The 22790-nt window shown below is 34.0% G+C and overlaps 2 protein-coding genes and 2 pseudogenes across 7 annotated transcripts; 2 read left to right on the top strand and 2 right to left on the bottom strand.

Moving 5' to 3' along the window:
- Positions 1–68: 68 nt before the first annotated feature.
- Positions 69–1721, top strand: T23F4.5 (annotated as a pseudogene). Its single transcript has 4 exons — positions 69–71; positions 584–830; positions 1063–1196; positions 1414–1721. Coding segments are annotated over exons 1-4 (692 nt in total).
- Positions 1722–3595: 1874 nt separating this feature from the next.
- dlhd-1 (Dienelactone hydrolase domain-containing protein) lies at positions 3596–6191 on the top strand. The gene is made up of 5 exons (NM_061524.5): positions 3596–3781; positions 3835–3934; positions 4629–4729; positions 4780–4977; positions 5628–6191. Exons 1-5 carry the CDS (start codon positions 3642–3644, stop codon positions 5884–5886), a joined length of 798 nt encoding a protein of 265 aa, NP_493925.1. The 5' UTR covers positions 3596–3641; the 3' UTR covers positions 5887–6191.
- A 366-nt stretch (positions 6192–6557) lies between these two features.
- T23F4.1 lies at positions 6558–9236 on the bottom strand (annotated as a pseudogene). Its single transcript has 5 exons — positions 9097–9236; positions 8951–9050; positions 8231–8315; positions 7975–8172; positions 6558–6818 (listed from the first exon to the last, which is right to left on the bottom strand). Coding segments are annotated over exons 1-5 (784 nt in total).
- Positions 9237–10237: 1001 nt separating this feature from the next.
- On the bottom strand, positions 10238–12151 carry T23F4.2 (uncharacterized protein; the record flags this gene model as incomplete). 4 transcript variants are annotated; one of them, NM_061522.5, is made up of 5 exons in its annotated part: positions 10238–10643; positions 11174–11285; positions 11389–11518; positions 11751–11881; positions 12002–12151. In NM_061522.5, 5 exons carry the CDS (start codon positions 12117–12119, stop codon positions 10502–10504), a joined length of 633 nt encoding a protein of 210 aa, NP_493923.2. The 4 variants fall into 4 exon arrangements, with proteins under 4 accessions (NP_493923.2, NP_001305231.1, NP_001305232.1 ...); NM_001318302.4 differs by having other exon boundaries at positions 10239–10643; positions 11174–11294; positions 12002–12136; NM_001318303.3 differs by lacking the exon at positions 12002–12151 and having other exon boundaries at positions 10502–10643; positions 11174–11294; positions 11751–11774.
- Positions 12152–22790: the final 10639 nt, after the last annotated feature.

The following is a 22790-nucleotide window of genomic DNA, read 5'->3' as shown; positions in this document are numbered from 1 at the left end:
ATTCAAAATTCAAGAAAAAAACTAATAGTTTCTCGCATTTTAATTTCCCACTTATTCAACTTTAGAAAATGGTAAGTTCTTCTTTTTAATGAAAAAAATTGGCAATTCGGTAGGGTAGGTAGGTAGGTAAGCCTTCAAGCGCCTGAATTTACTTCCTGCCTACCTGCCATATGCCTGCCAATGCTATGCCTACCTATCGTTGCCTGTGCCTGCTGGACTTGCCAGACGCGCCTGTCAGCCTCTCAAGCTGTCTGCTTGCCTGTACCTTTGCGTACCTATGCCTACCTATTGCTGCCTGTGTCTGTTTGGATAGCAGTTCTCGCCTATCAACCGCTGCTGCCTACCTATGCCTGCATGTGCCTACCTAGCCTACCTAGCCTACCTATGCCTACATGTGCATACCTATGTCTTTCTATGCCTACCTAGCCTACCTAGCCTACCTATGCCTACATGTGCATACCTATGTCTTTCTATGCCTACCTAGCCTATCTAGCCTACCAAGCCTACCTAGCCTACCTAGCCTTTCTTGCCTACCTAGCCTGCCTATGCCTACCTATCTTGCAAAAACCATCAAAATTTTCAGAACATTCTAAATCTCCGCGATTTCGTTCAAATTTCTCTACTTCTGCTCCAAGTTCAATGTTTTACATCTCCCGGATAACTTCGTTCGGTTTGGAAAAATCCAGTTTCTTGTCCAGCAGGACATTATGCAAATGGCTTGAAAATAAAATACTCACAAAATACTGCCGATGAATTTTCCAGTGATTTTTCATTGATCGTTGGTTCTGTCAGTGCGGTTGCTCTGTATTGTCAGGAATTTGGGAGTTCTGGTGAGCTGTAGGAACTTTTTATTAGAAATTTTGAATTTTCTGTGTTCTGTTACCCATATTTTCGAGTTTTGTGGGTTATTGTAGCTTGAAAAGTACGCAAACGACCGACCAGCACAGAATTTTCAAATTTTAGGTCAAAAAATGTTTTAAAACTCAAAAAGTGGTGTGGAAATCGAATTTCCTACTCAAAATATTTCAAATATTATAGTTTTTGCCATAAGCCCTTTTCCAGGTGCTCCAACTGAGCAAAATCAAATTCTCAGCAGTGAAGGAGTTGTAAAAGACTCGGCATGGAAAAATACACAGACAATGTTGCGGTGTACTGTGGGACGAAAGATGGTCCCAGGGACAATACGGTGAGGGTAAGTATTTTGTTGGATTAGTATAAAAATTCAAAAAATTTGAATTTAAAAGATTTGAAAAAAATTGGTTTTATTTGAAAATGTGAAAAAAAATTTAAATTAAATTTTTTTTTTTCAAAATGATGTAACTCCGCCTATTTTTATGATATTCTTAAAATTTCAACTACTGAAATTATCCAAATTTGAAGCTTAACCCACTAATCGTATTTTCAAAATTTTAGGAAACACCAAAAACCGAGGAAACTGGGATTCTGACTTCCTATGCCCCACCGGTGAAGCGGTCTGCTTGATTCGGTCGCAAATGGAAGCAATGGTTCCTTTTATGCCAGGTCCAGAGTTTACACCGTTGGGAACAAATGATTTGGAAATGAAGTGCTGTAAAATTGAAAAACCGCCACCTCCGCCACCGCAAAGATCGGAAGATTACCAGGAGAGGGGCCACTACCGACGGGACCCCTTTTTTAACTTTTCCGGCGGGAAGTTTGAAATTTTCGGTATTATTCTTGTGTTCATTGTATTGAATCAATAAACTCGTATTTTTATTATTTAGATTTTTTTCTTTCATTTAAAAAAATTGAAAAATGAAAAAATGAAACGTGGAAATTAGGTGCTCCAAATGAGCAAAATCAAATTCTCAGCAGTGACGGAGCATTGAAAGATTCAGCATGGAAAAATACACAATTTTGCCCAAAAAATGCCCAATTTTTCATAGGATTTGCGTTGAAAAATATTCCAGGAGAAGATAAGTACGATAAGACACGTCTGGACAATGTTGCGGTGTACTGTGGAACGAAAGATGGTCCTAGGGACAATACGACTCGGTGAGAGTTTTTTTTGAAGTATTGTCTGGTTACTGTAGCCCCAGAAGTACGCAATCGCCCTTCGATGACCCATGTCTTACGACAAAATGCACTGAATTTTCAAATTGGCTTAAAAACATGTTGTAATTTTTTTTTGAAATTTTTTTTCTACAAAAGTTTTCAGTTTTTTTCTTTCGGTCAGTGTAAGTACACAGACTCTTGGAGCTACAGTACCCCGGAAAAGCAAAAAACTGAATTTTTTGTGAACACATAAAAACCGTACAAGAAAGATTAAGATTTTATTTTAAAAAAATAATTTAACAATTTGTTTTGATTTTTTGAAAAATTTGAATTTTGATCAATGTGTGCAGATAAAATTTTTTTGATAAATTTTTGGATAATTCCAACTACTGGATTTATTCAAATTTTGAGAAAAATCCTACCAACTACTTTTCAATTCTTCAGGGGACACCAAAAACCGAGGAAATTGGGATTCTGACTTCCTTTGCCCCTCCGGTGAAGCGGTATTGATTGAATAAACAAATGTATAATTTTAAAATTTTTTCAACAGTTTTGAAAAAAATTTCTGGAAATTTGGAGCTCAAAAAGTTGCAATACTGTGTACCTTTTATGTTAAAAAAAACAGTTAAATTGCAAGTTTTTGGGTTACGGTAGCTCCAAAAGTACACAGACACTCTTCGATGCACAATGTCTTACGAAAAAATTCACAGAGACTGGAAAATTTCTGGAAAACTAGTTTTTTTTTCAATTTCTTCGATTTTTTCAATTTAATCCTGTTTTAGAGTTATAAATATACTTTTTTTGCCAATTCAGCACGTTTTGGGGTTACTGTAGCATTAAAAATACGCAAATTTTCATCGATGCACCATGTCTCACGACAAAATGCACCAAAATTTCCAATTCGCTGGAAAACTTGTTTTAGGGCCGAGAAACAAATTTTCAAGTTTAAAATTTTCAAAAATATGAATTTTTAGTAAAAATAGAACAAAAATCGTTTTTTAATTGGAAAATTTTTTTTCAAATTTTCTTCACAATTTCACAAAAATCTCAATTTTGAATAACAATTTCATTTAATTTTCGCCAATTTTGCACGTTTTTGGGTTACTGTAGCTTCAAAAATACGCAAACATCTATCGATTCACCATGTCTCACGACAAAATGCACTGAATCTTAAAAACTAGTTTTAGGGTCAAAAATTGCAGAGAAACACAAATTTTCAAGCCGAAGAACACTGTAGTCCATCACGAGAGAGGAATTTTTGTGACCAAAAGTTGATAGACTGATAAGAGTAGCAATCAAAACTAAACTATGCAAATTTGATGCAAAAATGGTGTGAAAAAAGTGGAAAACAACCGCGGTCAACCAATTTTTGGTCATTTTCAGATAAGAAAATTACCATAAAATCGGAGCACTGACCTTTGAACATTTTTCCTCCAAGTTTTCAACAATATTTCCACTTGTTTATACAACAAAATAAATGTCTGGGAGTACTAAAACCCGCAGTTTTTCACAATTTTTATCCCTAATTCTCTCTGCTCTCTCGGGGCCAAAAAGGATTATCTATTTTTCGGGTATAAAAAGTATAAAACGCGTCGTGATTTTTCATGTTTTATCTGACAAAAAACAATATGCAGAAAATAATTTTGGCATCGTTATTTCTAATTCCCCTGAGCTTGGGGACAATTGACTTTAACCCAATTGTGACCCGGCTGGTAGAGTACCGAGACTCACAGAATACGGTTTTGGAGGGGTATTTGGCTTATCCTGTGTGAGTTTTCAGTAGAAAAATTGAAAATTTTTGTAAACATTTGAAATTTCCAGAATTACTGGATTCTTCCGTAAGCGCCCTGCTGTCATCATCTTCCATGCTTTCACTGGACGTACCGAATTTGATAATCAGAAGGCTAGGGATTTGGCTAAGGTAGGTCAAAGTCGATGAATCAATTTTGCAATTTTGGCTTTTGGAGCAAGGTTCTAGGATTAAAATGAGAGCAAAGTTATGACAATTTGAAGTTGAGTCGCTACTCAGCCAAATTCCTGACTCCGTATCACACTTGGTGTATTTAAATTTTTTTTGGTCTACAAGGTTTTTGGAGCACGCATGTAGAAGCAGAACAAAAAAATTTATGCCAACTTCAAAATTTGCTAAGTCGCTACTCAGCGAAATTAACGACTCTTTTTCAGCACGGGAGCGCACATGAAACCAGCGGCCGGCAGGAAATATGAATTTTTTGACTGAACATTGAAATTTTAGTAGAGCTTGTTTCATTTTAAACTCAAAAAAACTGAAAATGCGCTCCAATGCTAATTTATCAACGGAGCGCACTGTCGATCAGCGACCGACGGAAATTCAAATTTTTAGAAAAAATGTTTTTAGATTTTTGCGATTTCTAATACATTTTGCACAATTTTTTCCAAATTTGCTGCTCATTTCTAACCTTTTCCGAGTTTTTTTTTTCAATTTTACAAGCAAATTTAAATGTGAACTGAGCCGCTACTCAGCGAATTTCTCTAAGACTGCCGTAACTTTATTCATTTTGATCCTAGAAACATGGCTCCAAGAGCAAACTTGTACATAGAAAATATAATTGTTCACAAAATTCCATAATTTTCAGCTCGGCTATGTAGCATTTGCTGCGGATACCTATGGAAAAGGAAAGGCCGCTCCAGATGTGAATGGAAATTTTGCAATTATGGGGCAACTTCTAGGCAATAGGTAGATTTCACTAATGTACAAAAAATGTCTCAGCAATTAAAATTTTCCAGAACCACAATCCTCCGCAACCGAATTATAAGTGCTTGGACCTATGTGAAGGGGCTCTCTTTTGTAGATACTAACAATATCGGGTCAATTGGGTTCTGTTTTGGCGGGCTTTGTACTTTGGATTTGGCCCGTTTCAATGTTGGACTAAAAGCTGCTGTGTCGTTCCATGGAACACTTACGGATTACCCGGGAAATGGAACGTAAGATTTTTTTGGTGGGGTTACTGTAGTTTGGCTGGAAGGGTTTTCACTTGAGAAATTTATTTTTCGAAAATTCTCATTGTCAAATTGAATTAAGCAGCAATTTCTACCCTAGAATTGCAGTTATCGTACAAATTCAAAATATCTGTGCATTTTGTGGTAAGACATCATTGTTTGCGGATTTTTGAGCCAATTTTGATGTGGAGCCTAGAAAAATGATTAGTATCGTCGAATTAAATTTCTCAAAAAACAACGTAATATTGCACAAAAATTTTCAAAAAATTTCGAATAATTTTTTTCAAAAAAAAAAAATTGCAAAAAATTTTTTAATTTTTTTAAAATATTCAAAACTTGAAAAACTAGCTGATTTTTAAAATATTTTTGAAATTTTCATATAAAATTCTAAATTAGCAAGTGTTTTTACCCTAAAATTACGGTTTCAAATTTTTAAACATGGTGCATCGATAGGTGTTTTCTGACTTTTGAGTTCAATTGACTAAACTGGAAAAATAAGTGTTTGGGGGTAGAATTTTGCAAGAAATCTGAATTTAATAATGAAAAACTGCAAAAAATTTCGATTTTCGTATGATTTCTTGGATTCAAAAAAAGTAAAAAAAAAACATTTTTCCAAAAAAATTCCCCATTTTCAGAGCAATCGACGCCTCAATTCAAGCTCATCATGGAGATGCAGACCCTCACACTACAAATGAAAATGCCGAGGATTTCATTGAAGAAATGAGGAGAAGAAACGGTGATTGGATGTTCAGTAGATACGCCCACGCCCTCCACGCCTTTACTCTCCCCGGAGTCGAGAATTGGGGAATTCCAGGAGCCGCATTCGATCCTATTGCTTCGAATAGGTCTTGGAGCGCCATGGAAGCGTTTTTGGCTGAAAAACTTCTTAATTGAGAAGTTTTGAAATTTTAATGTTTTTCGAAAAAAAAACTTTGAAAAAAAAATTTCTGAAATTTTATCTGAATTTTGTTTTCTTCACAATTTGATCACTTTTAATTCTTATTTTGTAAAAATTACACAATTTCGTAGTAATTTATCGTGAAGAGACCTTCTTTTAACCTATACCTCGAACCCTTCCCCATAATAAAGTTCAGCAAAAAAATATCCCTGCCATTTTTAGTAATTTATTTTATTTTGCTTTTCTTGTAAATAATATACATATTCTGTCAAATAAAGGTTGAAAACTTTAATTTTGTTAATTTTCCGAGCCGAGACGGTCAAAAATCCCGCAATTTCAGCAATATTAGCAATGGAGCGCGTATGCAACCTGCGGTAAGTGGGACTTTTTTTTTTAATTTTTTAGTGTAAAAGTGAAATTTTCAAAGTTTATTACAGTATCTGATAAGGTCTAAATCTACTATTTTTAATTCTTCAAATTTGAAATGTTCTAGAGTTCCAAAAATTTGTAGGCTTCGCAGTGGAGCGCATTTGACATTTATTTTTAATATCAATTATTGAACGTTAAAAAACTACTTTTATTTTTTAAATATTTACAAAACTATAATATTACAAAAAAAAATTTGAAGAAAAATTTATTTTTGGAAAACTTGAAAAATTCCAAAACTCGTCAATTGCTCAGCTTCTCCGTCAAAAATGATTTCATAGCACTCCAAGATCTATTAGAAGCAATAGGATCAAATGCGGCTCCTGGAATTTCCCAATTCTCAACTCCGGGGAGAGTGAAGGCGTGGACGGCGTGGGCGTATCTACTGAACATCCAATCACCGTTTCTTCTCCTCATTTCTTCAATGAAATCATCGGCGTTTTGATTTGTAGTGTGAGGGTCTGCATCTCCGTGATGAGCTTGGATTGAAGCGTCGATTGTGCTGAAAATGGGGAATTTTTTTGGAAAAATGTTTTTTTTTTACTTTTTTTGAATCCAAGAAATCATACGAAAATCGAAATTTTTTGCAGTTTTTCATTATTAAATTCAGATTTCTTGCAAAATTCTACCCCCGAACACTTATTTTTTCAGTTTAGTCAATTGAACTCAAAAGTCAGAAAACACCTATCGATGCACCATGTTTAAAAATTTGAAACCGTAATTTTAGGGTAAAAACACTTGCTAATTTAGAATTTTATATGAAAATTTCAAAAATATTTTAAAAATCAGCTAGTTTTTCAAGTTTTGAATATTTTAAAAAAATTAAAAAATTTTTTGCAATTTTTTTTTTTTGAAAAAAATTATTCGAAATTTTTTGAAAATTTTTGTGCAATATTATGTTGTTTTTTGAGAAATTTAATTCGACGATACTAATCATTTTTCTAGGCTCCACATCAAAATTGGCTTTTTTTTCAGCAAATTATAGGGCAAAAATGCTTGCTAATTTTGGATTTTATATGAAAATTTCAAAAATATATTGAAAGTCAGCTATTTTGTTCGACGTTTTTAGAAAATAAAATTTGACGATACTAGTCATTTTTCAAGGCTTCATAGGCTCAAAAGTCCACAAACAAAGGTTGATGCACCACGTCTAACCACAAAATACCCACGTACTCTAAACATTGCCGAAAAGTGCAATTTTGAGGTTAAAATAGCTCACCAATTCAAATTTAATCATCAAAACTTTCCGAACTATGAATTTTCCAGAAAAAGACCAAGAATAAGCTCAACTCTGTCATTTTTTTGAGGTGTCGAATAGACTGTGAGAATTTTCAAAAAAAAATTAGTAAATCAGTTTTTTACCTTTCAACCAAAAATTAGAATTAGAAAATTTTCGGTTCATCATCCATTTAAAATTTTAATTTTCTCATTGATTTTCAGTTCATTTATTATTTTCCAAAGATTTGATTATTGTAGTCTCAAACAAACCCAAAAGTTCATCAAAGCACGATCTTTCTAAATTTGCCAGAAAATGGTAATTATAAGGTAAAAACACCTGCTGGCTTCAAATTTGACCATGAGAATTTTCGAAAAGTTAACTTTTCAAGTGAAAACCCTTTTGGGTCAACTACAGTAACCCCATCACCAAAAAATCTTACGTTCCATTTCCCGGGTAATCCGTAAGTGTTCCATGGAATGACACAGCAGCTTTTAGTCCAACATTGAAACGGGCCAAATCCAAAGTACAAAGCCCGCCAAAACAGAACCCAATTGACCCGATATTGTTAGTTTGGACATATTTTAGACCTCTTACATAGTTCCAGGCACTCAGAATCCAGCTGCGGAGGGTTGTGGTTCTGGAAAATTTCAATTTTAGTCTAGTTTAGATAGAATCTGGAAATTATTAGAACCCACCTCCCATAATGGCAAAATTTCCATTCACATCTGGAGCGGCTTTTCCTTTTCCATAGGTATCTGCGGCAAAAGCTACGTAGCCGAGCTGAAAATTATGGAATTTTTTAAACAATTGTATTTTCTACATTTTTTCTCTTGGAGCCAAATTTCTTGGAGCAAAATGGGGGAAGTTATGGCAACTTTTGGAGTAATTAGCTGAGTAGCGACTTGGCTAGATTTTATATTGGCCTGGAAACATGGTACAACTTGGAGCGTAAATTTCAAACCAGAGTACCAAGTTTGCAATTTGAGTCGCTACTCAGTTCCAATAGCTCCGTATCACACTTTATACCACCGACGTGGACTAACTTTGCCTCTTACACCAAGTTTCAAAGAGTAATAATGAGCAAAGTCATGGCCATTTGAGTTTCATGACGACTTGTTCAGTCGCTACTCAATATGATACGGAGCCATCAATTTAGCTGAGTAGCGACTCAAACAAGTTTCAAACTGCCATAACTTTGTTCACTTTAGTCCTAGATACTTGCTACAAGAGGCAAAGTTGTAGAGTATAACCGTTTTAATTAAATGGTATTAAATGTGATACGGAGCCAAGCCATTAATTTTGCTGAGTAGCGACTCATCTTCAAATTGTCATAGCTGTGTGAATTTTTGATCCTAGAAACTTGCTCCAAAAGACAAAAGTAAAGCTAATTTCCTTTTTCCTAGACTTTGACCTACCTTAGCCAAATCCCTAGCCTTCTGATTATCAAATTCGGTACGTCCAGTGAAAGCATGGAAGATGATGACAGCAGGGCGCTTACGGAAGAACCCAGTAATTCTGGAAAACCTCAAAAATTAAAAAAAAATTCCCACTAAAAACTTACACAGGATACGCCAAATATCCCTCCAGAACAGTATTCTGTGAGTCTTTATATTCTACCAATTTTGTACAAATTGGGTTAAAATCTATGAATCCCTGACTTGCTGGGATTAGAAATAGTGCTGACAATATCATTTTGAGCATGTTTTAACACGGAAAATTTTGCGATAAAATGTGGTAAATTGGGGCACATTTTATACCGAAAAATTGCCACTGTAAACAAATGGAAATTTCGACGGAAAAATTGATAAAGGTCAGCAAAATTACCATAAAAGTCTAAAAATTGGCTGTTGTTTTGACATTTCACCACTAGATTTGCATATCACAAGGCCAGAGGACAGTCTGAAAATTTGAACTTTTCAGATTTTTTTGTTCTGAAAAAAAAATTTTCATAAGCTTTTTTCAAGGTTTGTGCATTTTAAAGTACGCTTTACTTTTATTGAAACAAGTTGCTACTCAGCGAAATTAATGACTCCGTATCAAACTGTGTGCCAAAATAAAAGTCAAAATAAAATTTTATTGGCTCCAATTTTGCTTTTTAGAACATGTTTCTACCTCATTATTGAAAAGAGTTATGCTGCTTTAGAATTTGATGAGTCGCTACTCAGCGAAATTAATGACTCCGTATCAAATTTTGTTCCAGCCAACGTGAAATTTTATGGGCTACAACAATTTTGCCTTTTGGAGCAAGTTTTCCTAGGACCAAAATCAGCAAAGTTATGCACATTTGAAATATAGCGAGTCGCTACTCAGTCGATTATTTAATGACTCCGTGGCACACTGAGTCGCTACTCAGTTAAATTTTCAAAAACACCATAACTTTGTTCATTTTGATGCTAGAAACTTCTTGCAAAAGACAAATTGTAGAACATGAAATTTTACGTCCGCTCGTATACTGTGTGATACGGAGCCATTAAAACTGAGTAGCGACTCGAGACTATTTTATGCATTGTATCCGATTGTGAATATTTCGATTTGACAAAAACTATACGGTTTTTAACTTTGAAATCTAAGCACTAGCTCTTTATCTGAACAAGTTACAAAGCTTCAAAGTTTGGCCAAGTCGCTACTCAGCCAAATTTTGAAACTGATTTTTAATATAGAAATAGCCTATGCAATACGTAATGTAAAAAATTTCAAAAATTGAAAAACTGAACTTGTGGCCGATTTATTGATTGATTCTTCTTTTTTTTTGTGTGTGGTTTGTATAAAATAATATTGTGTGTTCAACAATTGAGTGGTGGGCGAAAAAGTGAGAGGATTACTGTAGTTGTGTGTGTGTTGGGGCAATATTTAAAATTAAATTAATGATATAGATATTATGTGACAAAAGAGTGGGGTTTTGAGAGTAAAAGTTGAGAAAAAAGGCAAAAAAATGCGGGAAAAAAAAAGTTAAAATTTTCAAAAAATCATGAATTTTTGGTATTATTATTCACTGAAGTAATCGAATTCTTCTTTTTGTTTCCCTTAATTGTCTTGATAAATGGAAGAAAAACACTGCAAATTTGAGAACTGGGCCGTTCTGTTGATGAGTTGGAGCGGTTGGGTTTTCTGGAAAAAATTAATTAAAAATTGAATTTCTAGGATATTTTGCAGTTTTTCAGAGGTTTTTGCCAAGAAAATCAAAAAATGTAAAGTTTTTAGCATTTTTCCCCTCGAAAAACCGTCAAAAACGGAATTTCCAGTAAGTTTCTCAGTGGCGCGCACTTACAACCAGCGGTCGGCGGGAATTTGAATTTGTTGAGTTGAAAGTTGCATTTTAAGTAAGTTTTTATAGTTCTAAACCTAAAAATGTATCGAAAATTCGAATTTTACAAACCGCAAGCTACAAATGCGCCCCAATGCTAAATTTCTCATTGGCGCGCATTTGCAACCAGCGGTCGGCGGGAATTTGAATTTGTTGAGTTGAAAGTTGCATTTTAAGTAAGTTTGTATAGTTCTAAACCTAAAAAAGTGTCAAAAATGCGAGATTTGCAAAGCGCATGTTGCAAATGCGCTCCAATGCTAAATTTATGACTGGAGCGCGCTTGCAACATGCCGTCGGCGGGAATTTGAATTTTTAACGACTTTTCTAAACTTACGAGTCATCCTGAGTCTTCTCCTGATTCTCGATCCTCTCCAACTCCTCAAAATCAGTATTTTCTATCCGCGTGGGCGACACCAACGAATATGTAGATCGGTAGAAGGATTTGTCTGAAATTTCTAAAAATTCTGGAATTTTTTCTGAACTTTTTGCAATATATCTAGAAATTTGGAGCATTTTAAACGGAAAAATTAAGAAAAACCAAAAATTTACCTTGAATATTGAGTTTTGAGAGTTCCGAATTCAGATTTTTGTGTGCTTCAAGTGGGCTCGGCGACGAGATTTCCTGCTCAATTTTGTGGGCGAATGAACGGAGGAAAAGCTCTTCCCAAAGCTTATTTGGCTGAAAAATTACAGAAATTGGCCTAAAGACTTCAATTTGAATTTAAAAATTCTGAAATCCGGCTGGCCAAACGCGCTCCATTGCTAATTTAGCATTGGAGCGTGCTTGCAGCGTGGGGTCAGCGGGAATTCAAATTTTTGATTTTTTTTTTTTGGCTAGAATAGCATGTTTAAACAGAAAAAGCTCAGATTTTTACAAATTTTTTTGTTGTAAAAATAGAAAAAATACCAACCTCGTCATGCCCATCTTCTGTCATTTTCCGGCCATCCTGTAGATATTTGGGCTTTGAACTTTTCTTTTTACCCTGTCCAGTGAAAAGTGGACGCCATGATGGAGTACGCTTGGTAGAGTTGTGGCGGGAAGCTGAAAATTTTTAGAATTTTTTTTTTTGAAAAATTTTTGAAATTTTTTTTGAAAAATTTTTTGCTTTTTTTTTTTAATTTTTTCTAATTTTTTTTCTAGTTCTACAGTAACTTGACTTACCATTTGCTGATTCACTATCCCCACGTTTTCTGACAGAAGTGTCTCTGCTCAACAGGTTTGGAGCAGTTGCGTAGTAGTCGAGAGGAGTATCACACTGAACATTGACCATTCCAATCATTTTGTGTGTTGGGAGCTGGAAATAAACCAATTTTATGTTGGACAATTTTAAGATTCAAAAAAGTTACAAAGAAAGCAAGAAAAGTTGAAAAAAATTTTTTTAATAAAAAAAATTACTGAAATTTTTGAAAAAAAAACTTTTTTTCGTTTATCTAAACTGTTAAATTTGAAATCAGCACTACTTAAAACCTCGTCACATAAATTTTCAGCCAATTTCCATCAAAACTGTCAAAACTCCGTATCACAATGGATAACAGAGTCGCTACTCAGCCAATTTTCAAAATAAGCGCTAGGAAGCTATAAATTTTGGAATAGACTAGAATACGCACAGAGAATTCAACAAGTTAAGTTAAAATAAGTAAAATAGAGTGGTTTTTGTATTTTCTAATTATTTTTTTTTTAATTAAAAAAAATTTCAATTTTTTTTGACATTTTTTTCCCAAAATTTTTTTATTTTTTGTTAAAATTCTAATCAGGACTACTTAAAGTCAAGACACAAAAATTTTCAGCTTTCTAGCATTAAAACTGACAAAACTCAGTATCACAATGGTTAACTGAGCCGCTACTCAGCCAATCTACCAAAAAATTGAGCTAGAACAGTGTAAATTTTGGAATAGACTAAACCAAGTACGGTGAATTCAAAAAAAAAAGTTTTGAAAATTACAAAAAAATAGTTGTTGTTAGGTTTTCAGAGAGCAAAATTACAGTAACTTCCAGAAAATTCCAGGGAAAAACCCCACAAAAACATGGGCTAAAAAGTGTATTTGTCATCTGTTTTGTGTATTTAAAAACCCGAAAAACAGGAAAATCGGGGCGTGGCTTCCACTCAAGACCCAATTATTTCAAGATTAGTGTCGCGCCAAAATTGGTAAGAAACATGGAAAATGACGGTGGAGCGGCGGCAAAAAAAAAAACGAAAAAGTTTGTGTGAGGTGAGAGATGACATGAATGACGTTGTGGTGATGGTCTTAAGACGATTTAAAGGCAAACATCATGAAAAGATGGGCGGTATGGGGGGAATGAATAGGGGGGGGGGGGCAGGCAAGGAGAAAGCTATTCACCAAAAAAAAAGTGGGGCTTTACATTGAAAATTGCATGAATTTTCATCAAAAATGACGATTTCTAGATGTTTTCAAATTTACGGGGGTTGTCATGGGTATACTGTAGCTGTGACTACTTTTAAAGAAAAAATATTTAAATATTCAAATTCAGCGTGAAAAACTACACCTAGCCATGAAATTTTAGCTTTCTAGCTCAAAATTTAGTAAATTGGCAGAGTAGCGACTCAGGTATTGCGAAATCGATATAAATTACTCATTTTCTGAAAATTCAATTGATTTTGTTCAATTTTAAGCATTAAATTTGAATTTTGCAGCTAAAACTAGACATAGGAAAAAATTTTGAGACTTCTACCTCAATTTAGACAAGTTTTAACAATTTGGCTGAGCAGCGACTCAGCTAACCATAGTGATACGGAGTTTAGTCAGTTTTGGAGATAACGAGCTGAAAAATGTTGTCTCTAGGTTTTACAAGATACTGATTCAGATTTTTAACTGGTTTTTGAAAAAATTTGCTTCTAAAATTTTTTTTTGGTGAAAAAATTTTTCAAAACTTTTTTGAAATTTTTTCTCCGAAATTCAAAAAACCAAAATATTAATCAAATTTTCAGTTAATTTTCCAACTTCAACGTATTCAGTTTAGCCTATTCCCTAATTTTCAGCCCTCTAGCTCAATTTTTGGTAAACTGGCTGAGTAGCGACTCAGTTGACCTAATACGGAGTTTTCTCACTTTTAATGGAAATTAGCTGAAATTTTTTGGGCTGGCAGATTAAGTTGTAGGCTTTTTGAAAGTTGAAGTGAATTTGAGATTCCTTAAAACTGAAATTTCGAAAATTTTCAATTTTTGGAAAAATTTTGAAAAAAAATTTTTCAAACATTTTGAAAACTTTTTTAAAAATTTAATTTTTGATTTTTGACGCATCTATGTTACAAGTATTATTTTTTCTGTCTTTCACAAAAAAAATATGAGCCATTTCCTGTTAAAATTGACAAAACTCCGTATCACTACGGTTTACTGCTACTCAGACAATTTACCGAAAATTGAGCTAGAAACCTAAATTTTAGCACTTTAGCAACATTTTTCAAAAGTTTCCACGCAAAAAACCACAATTTTAGACCAAAAATCCCCCCAAAATGACGTTTTCTCGGACTTTTAAAGGGCTCTCCGGGGGGAGGCGCGGGGGTGACTCAACGGCTATTGTTACGCGCGCCCCTGTCAACCACCGAATAGGTTTTGCACCAAAAAATTGTATAACAAACAAACAGTTTGATCTCTGAGCCAATGAGCAAATGATGTGCTCAATGGAATCAAAGAATAGGTGACCATGCGTCATGTGATTGGAATTTGGAACTATTGAGATCTGGGAGTCTAGATTTTTTATTTTTTGAGGTAAAAACTTGCTGGAAAGTGGGAAATTTGAAGTTTCTGTGAATTTTCTTGTAGATTTTTGAATTTTCCACACGAAATTACGTCTAAAACTAAGTTTCCAACCCTATTGCTCAATTTTTGGTAAATTGGCTGAGTAGCGACCCAACTACAGAGTTTTACCAATTTCAGTGATAAAAATCTCTAAACTTAGGGTATTAGGTGAAAAATGACGATGATTTTGAAAATATTATTTAAAATTTGTCATTTTAAGCATAACGTCAATATTTTTAACTTTCGAAAATTGCATGTTTTTTTGAATTAGATGAGTAGCGGCTTAAAGTGTCCGATAGTAGAAAAGTAGGATCAAAAAACGAACTCTTGAAATTTTCCACTGTAAGTTACGCTAAGAAAAGAAAATTTCAGCCATTTGACACAATTTTTTGCTGAATTGGCTGACTAGCGACCCAGTTAGCATTTTCGTCAGTTTTAGTGGAAAATGGAAAAAAAATTGAAAAGTTATGAGTTTGTTTGAAATACTTTGGAAAATTTGAATTTTATTGTTTTTTTCAGCTAGAAAATTTTCGAAAAGTTGAAAAATAATTTAAAAATTTTTAAAGTTTTAGTTTGGATCTAAAGTTTTTTTTGCTGAATTTAAAGTATTTTACAAGTATCCAAAACTAGTCTAAAAAAGCTACATAACAGATTTTTCACTCAAAAACTGGTAAAGTTCCGTATCCCATTAGTTGACTGGGTCGCTACTCAGCCAATTTTCCAAAATTGAGCTAGGGATCTGAAAGAGAAAAAAAGGTTTTATGGGCAACTTTCAACGGGAAAATTATTTTCTAAATACAAATTTGGAAGAAAACCCAGTTTTTAATTTTCTAGAGCATTTTTTGAAAAAAAAAATTTCCATTTTTTTTATTTTTTTTTCAAATTTTTCAAATTTTTTTTCGATTTTCCCAAAATCTTTCAGCATAGTAATTACATCATTTTACTATTATCTAACCATAAATTAAGTACTGATCCCTTTGATGACAATTCTCACACTTTTTAAACTTTAAACCTCCAAAAATCATCAAAATTTTTCCTAGAAAATTTTGCAAGAAAGGTGTGAAAAATCGAAAAATGACGTTTCTAAATAGTCTGCAACTTGAGAAAACGAGCACAAACAAAATCAATAAAATCTAGTCACATGACACTGAAATTTAAGACGAAATTTAAAGAAAGATCGGGTCAAAATGAAGTTGAAACTGGCCGAAAATTGATAAGAAAATGGAAAATTCCATTGCGAAATTTGATAACTACACAATCATTGAAGAGCACATAAGTGACGAATAGAGCACTAGAAATATGAAAATTCGTGGTTTATGAGTTTCCGGTTGAGCGAAATTGAAAAAAAAATTCCAGAAATTGCTGAAAATTCAAGAAAAAAGTGGAGAAGAAACGTAATTTTCTAGAGGAAAAACATGAAAATTTAGAAGTTTCGGAGCCAATTTCTTATCAAAAATTAGCGAAACGTTGATTAAATTAGTGCTTATCAGTAGTCAACAAATTGGGTAAAAGTTCCGTTTTCAATAGCTCACTAGCTCAATTTCCAGATATTTTTTGTAAATTGGCTGAGTAGCGACCAAGTTAACCACTGTGATACAAAGTTAAAAATTATTGAAAAATAAAACAGAACTAAAAATTTAGAAAATTAAAGTCAAAAGGTATTTTGGAACTTTTAAAATACAAAAAATTTGAAATAGTTGAAATTTTCCAAAAAACCAATCCAACAAATATTTGCGATTGTAAATTCGAAATGCACATTAAAATTCCCTCTAATTTTTCAAACAAACACTCGAATGTACAAAATGTTTGCGAATTAGCTGAGTAGCGACCCAGCTAACTACTGTGATACAGAGTATTGTCAGATTTAATAGAAAATGGCTTACAAGAAATAATAAAAAATGCGTGTTTGTGAAAAAAATTTCAAAAAATTTTTTTTTCAATTAACTAGGCCGCTACTCGGCCAATTTACCAAAATTTTAAGTAGAACGCAGTTTAACTTACAATTAAAACGGAATCTAAAAATTCCCTAAAATGTTTCCAAAAATAGCGAAGAATTCAAAATTCGAAATTCAAATTTTCGCAGCACAAAAATTCTAGTTCCCAGTTTTTTGTGACTTTACAAACCACAAAAACTCCACAAAATTGTGACATTTTGTAATTAGTGCCGCTTAGACCGAATTACACATTTCTTGACCTCAGTTTTGAAACCAAATGGAAAGTTTCAAGTCGACACTCAGCGAATTTGTTATGTTTTGTTATGAAGTCAAGGGAAATTAAAAAAATTTTCGGGTTTTATCTGACGGAAAAATCAGAAAAAACAAAAGTCATGGCACAGTTGTGTCGTGGGGCTCGCGGTTTTCAGTTGGTCTTAAAATTGGTATTATGGTGTTAACACTGACTGTCAGCTGACGACTTTTGTCGGAAAAATGAAAGATGATAGACTAGAAAAGTGGTTTGTAGATGGTTTTGATGTTGAAATTAGAATCAGCATTTGGAATTACCTAAATCCCTAAATTTTCAGCCCTCTAGCTCAATTTTTTGGGAGATTGGCTGAGTAGCGACTTAATATTGCGAAATCGCTATAAATGAATCATTTTCTGAAAAATCAGTAGATTTTTTTGAATTTTAGGCATTTTATTTGGACTTAGCATCAAAAACAACATCTAACCCTCGAATTTTTAGTTTTCTAGCTTAAAATTTTGTAAATTGGCTGAGTAGCGACTCAGCTAACCATAGTGATACGGAGTTTTGTCGGTTTTAGTGGTAATTGGATGATAATTTTTGTGTCTAGGTTTCACAAAATGCTTATTCAGATTTTTGAACTAGTTTTCTAAAATTTTGCTCTAAAAAAAATTTCCATAAAAAATTTCGGTGAAAATTTTCAAAAATTTTTGTGATTTTTTTTTTGCAAAAAAATTAATTTTATTCAATTATTCGAAAAGCCCATATTTTTTTCTACAATCTCAAAAACTTTCTGTCGTTTTCTACAAAAACTGACAAAACTCCGTATCACAATGGCCAACTGGGTCTCTACCCAGCCAACTTTCCGAAAAATGTGAAAATTGAGCTAGGATTTTGAAATTTTTTGTACCAGAGCAGTTTTTGACGCTGATTTCAAATTTTAATACTGAAAATTATGAAAATTTTTTTGAAAATGTGAAAATCGCTGTAGATTCGTTAGAATTTTAGTAGTCAGTGCTACTTTATATACTACTAGTTTCTAACCAAAAAGTGACGTGTGAGGGGTATCTACTTAAGCTTTTCCAAAAAAAAACTAGTAGTCATAAGATGTGTGTCCAATTGTGTCCTATTTGAGGTGCAAAATATGTCTCGCCACCCCTCCCCGAAACTATCTAAGAAGGTTGTAATCCCCATTGCAGGAAATGATTCGAATTTCGTAAGAGGTAGGTCACCTAGTTGTAGGGAATTGTCATCAAAATATGTATATGCCTATGTGTCATGCAAATTTGCAAATTTCCAAGAAAAAAATTTTTGAAAAAATTTAAGAAATTTTTTTTGCAATCAAAATTTTTGTCCCAAAATTTTTTTTTGCAGGAATTTTTTTGAAGTTTTGTTATTAATTTCAAAATCAGCGTAAAATTTTACCTAGACCCAAAAATTTTCAATCCATTACCACTAGAACTAGCAAAGCTCCGTATCACAATGGCTAACTGAGCCGCTACGCAGCCAATTTTCCAAAACTTAAGCTAGAAAGCTGAAAATCAAGGGTTAGGGGCAATAGACTACGGAGATTCTGGTGAAAATATTGAAAATTCCAGAAATTCAAGTTTTCAGCAAAAAACACTGGGAATGAAAGTCGATTTCGCAATATCCTAGTCGCTACTCAGCCAAACCCCTGAAAATTGAGCTAGAGGGCTAAAATTTGCAAAGTAGGGGTAATTAACTACACAGATTACGATAAGCTGAAAATTCTCATATCTGTGTAACTTTAGATGGTAAATTCAAATTTCCAGTTTCAAATTTATGTACAACACTATTCAAACACAAAACATGTTTGATTTTCCAACTTTTTTGAATACAAGTTCCGTTTTTAGGCCATAAAATTGCCAAAAACGGATGTGAAACTCAATGTTGATACAGTAAAAAAGTATGAGAAGTATAAAAAAAAATCTAATGTTTGTTTAGGCCGGAAAAGCAAAAAAGACCGAATTTTTGTGAGAAAAAGGGGGAATTTTTAGATTTTTGAGCTTCAAAACTGATAATATATAGGGACATAGGGCTTATAGACCGGAAAAGTTACGGAATTTACTACCGGAATAAGCATATATGTATTGTGATAAGGTGTGACCTACAGACCACAAATTGATACGGAACGTGTTTTGGTGCATTTTTTTAATCCAAAAAAGATTTAAACTATTTTCATTGATTTTTTTGAATTTTACTCTAATTATTACGTAAAAACCGTAATTTTTAGCCAATTACCACTAAAACTGGCAAAACTCCGTATCACAATGGTTAACTGGGTCGCTACTCAGCCAATTTACCAAAAATTAGTGAAAGTAGAGCTAGAAGCCTATAAAAAATTGTGAAAAGGGTAATTTTTTGCGCCTATTTTAAATTTGGTACTGAAAATTTACAAAAATCTGTAGATTTTTTGAAAATTTTAAATTTTAAAGATTTCGGAATACTACTTTTCCCTCTCTTGTTAACTCAAAATTTGACAAAACAAAATTTTTGTTGAAAAATCTGATTCTGTATTTATTTTCACATTTTCATGTAGCTTTTCAGCCATTTTCCACTAAAACTGACAAAACTCCGTATCACAATGGTTAACTGGGTCGCTACTCAGCCAATTTGACAAAAGTTGAGCTAAAAGTCTCAAAAAATTATGTGATAGGGGTAATTTTAGGTGCTGAATCTGAATTTTATAGTTAGAATTTACAAAAACATTAAATGCTGTTTTTTAAATATGAAATTGTGTAAAAAAACATTTAAAAAGCCTTACCAAACTAAAAGTTTTGAAAATGAGCAAAACATTTTGGAACTAACGAAAAATTGGCATATTTGTGCCATAAACAAATTGGCAATTCCTACGTTTCTGGCAAAAAATAATTAACACAAAAGTACAAAAAACTGATAATTCTAGACACTATAAGCTTCTTACCATGCCTAGACTACGTTAGAACAAGGAACTAAAAAAATTGTGTTGAAAATAAAGTTCACGTAAAGTTTCAGACTTTTTAGACATATATATATATATATATATATATATATACGTATGGAAACATAATAGTGACTCTTCCTTTTTTCACACCTATTGTAACACCCTCCTTATCAATAGACGCCTCCTTGTGTGTGCAAGAAAATAAAAAAAGGACATAAAACTAGGAATTTCGAAAATTCATAGCAAGCAATTGCGTATTTTGAGAGGGGTGGAAAACTGAAAATACTGAAAAATGTACGTCATAGGGGGGCCGATTGTCATGGAAAACACGACGAATCATATGTGTAGGCCACCACCCACTCAATAAGGTTGACAACAGCAAATCTTTACCGGGGAGAAGAACAGTCATAGGGGCTCCAGAGACGTTCAGGATTTTTGAGCCTGGGCTTAGGCTTGGGCGTAGGCTTAGGCTTGGGCTTAGGATTTTGGATTGATCTTCGAGAAATGCGGGAAAAAAGGAAAAAGACGCAGACTTTTCAACTGATTTTGCATGGTTATGAGTGTGCTGACGTTATATTTATCTGGGAGAAAAATTCCCGCATTTTTTGTAGATCAAACCGCAATGAGACAGCCTGGCACCACGTGGGCATACTTAGGTTTAAACTTAGGCTTAGGCTAAGGCTTAGGCCTAGGCTAAGACTTAGGGTTATGCTTAGGCTAAGGCTTTGGCTAAGGGTTAGGTTCATGCTTGGGCTTAATTACTTAAAAACTAGCAATAACTCCCGGAAACCATCAATTTTCGAGATTTTCACTTAAAATTTTCTCATGGTGCATCGAGCTCGACTTCGGGAGCCTGCAACCTGTTTTGAATGTGGTTTTTGACGATTTTCCGTCAAAAATTGAATTTTGCTGTGGAAAACTACAATTAAAAGCTAGATTACCTTTAAATAATGGGGTTATTCAAGTAGTGTCGGAAAATTAAAAAGTGTAGAAAAATTACGTCACAACTGTACTCAAGTACATAAAAATATGTATTTAAATACATCTTTCTACATTACTTGAATAACCCCATAAAAAAACATTTTTTACATTGAAAACTTGAACTTTTAGTCGAAAAAACGCTATTTTTCCATTAAAAAGCTGACATTTCATTGATTTTTCTCAATATCTCTAGAAATATGCTCATGGTGCATGTTAATGCAGTTTGATTGCTCCAAATACCATGCTCCAAAAATTGCTCCAATTGACCTATGACGTCACCGCCAAAGGTGTGGTTTTTGCTGACATATGGTTTGTGCCCACTTCCACAAAGGCTGACTCATATTTGAATTGAATATATGACCTGTCTACTATGACCTACTATGACGAAATTTCGTGTTTTGCATTTTCATTTTTCGCAGGAAATGATGATGTATGGTGGAGTTGCAAGTTTTCACAATAGATTTTTTCAGGAAAACTGTGAAAGACGGAAAATCAGCAGAACGGGACGTTTCTCAAAAATAGTCTCTCGTATTTGAATCCGCCGACGATGCACCATGTTTCATAGCTACCGTATATTCTCTATTAGTGTCTAATTTCCAGGCCTTTCGCGACTTGCGCACCAGGGGTGTGCGGATAACCGATTTTTTCGGCTAACGGATAAATCGGCTAATGCCGATTTTTTGCAGAACCGGCTAACGGCTAATTCGGCTAACGGCTAATTTCCAAATTTTCGGCTAACGGCTAATTCGGCTAATCTCAGTCATTCAAATCGGCTAATTTTCGGCTAATTCGGAAAATATTCATTTGGTTAAGCTTTTTTTGTCCATTCTGTTAATTCAGGTTTTGGGTTAATTTGTTCACTGTTATTGAGCAAATTCAGGGATGAACGACTGTTCAAATAGGAAAAAATCATACAAATTCACCACATTTTGTTTTCCAAAAAAATATGTTAGTTGAATTAGCCGAAATAGCCGATCGGCGAATTCGGCTAACATCGGCCAAAATCGGCTAATGGATAACTACGTATTAGCCGAACTGCCAAAAAGTCGGCTAACGGCTAATTCGGCTAATCGGTAAAAAGGTCGGCTAACAGATAATTCGGCTAATATTAGCCGAGTTGGCCGAATTAGCCGATCGGCGAATTCGGCTAAATCGGCTATTATCCGCACACCCCTGTTGCGCACTATTAGAGACTGCCGGACTACTGGAGACTGCCGTACTATTTTTCGATTTTCATTTTGAGGTTACTACTTTCGAGAGTAGTGAACTCAAAATTCCCTCATAAAACCTAATATTGTAAGGATCAGCACCTTTTCACACTCTTATATTCGTAACACTTTTAGTTAGATAAATACTTATGATTATTTCGTGCCTTTTCGTTCGATTTCAGATGCTCGATGACTCGTGGGACTCGTCACCGGCATGCACACAACGACCAGGCGTACAACATTACACTCTACAGTAGGAGGAGAGACGATCTCGACCGACAGCGGGCGCGGACGTATTCTAATTTCCCCTGTCTTCTCTGCGTCTCTCGCCGCACTATATAAGGCGACGAGAGCGCTCATTCTAGGCCTTTTCCCATTCACTCGTTTTTCGTTCCCTTCTCCCCTTTTTCCTTCCCATTCCTGTGTTAGGTTGCTGTACCTGTTTTCCTCTTAATAAACCCCTTTTATATAATATCGCATAGTCTAGAGTTACACAGCTCATCCCAAAACCTTTATTATATTATGTGAAAATTGATGAAAATTGTGTATTTTGTCCCCAAAGACAGTGAAATGCAATGTTTAAGTGAAAATTTATTAGAAATTATTAAAGAATGAACAAGGATACCATTGGAGTAATCGAATATTTGAAGTGGCTTTCGCAACTAAAAAGAAGGGGTGACGCACTATTAGAGAATATACGGTATGTCATGAGTGTTCCAGTAAAAAGATTTTATGAAGAATTTGAAACAATTCCGGTAATTGGTTAAACAATTTTGGAAATCTCCAATATGAGTAAGAAGGAATGACCATGAACTGAAACAAATTGGGGATTTGGAAAAAAACTGCGAGAATCAAAATATCTCCAGTACATTGATAACA

This window comes from Caenorhabditis elegans, chromosome II (assembly GCF_000002985.6).
Source record: "Caenorhabditis elegans chromosome II".
NCBI classification, from domain to species: Eukaryota; Metazoa; Nematoda; class Chromadorea; order Rhabditida; family Rhabditidae; genus Caenorhabditis; species Caenorhabditis elegans.
The sequence above is the reverse complement of the archived record's forward strand: the minus strand, read 5'-3'. Positions and strand labels throughout refer to the sequence as shown.

Excerpts from the sequence above, each read along its gene's own strand:
- dlhd-1 (NM_061524.5), top strand. The coding sequence starts at position 3,642 with ATGCAGAAAATAATTTTGGCATCGTTATTTCTAATTCCCCTGAGCTTG. Across the intron at positions 4,730-4,779 it reads GGGCAACTTCTAGGCAATAG|AACCACAATCCTCCGCAACC; the intron begins GTAGATTTCACT and ends AAAATTTTCCAG. Across the intron at positions 4,978-5,627 it reads GATTACCCGGGAAATGGAAC|AGCAATCGACGCCTCAATTC; the intron begins GTAAGATTTTTT and ends CCCCATTTTCAG.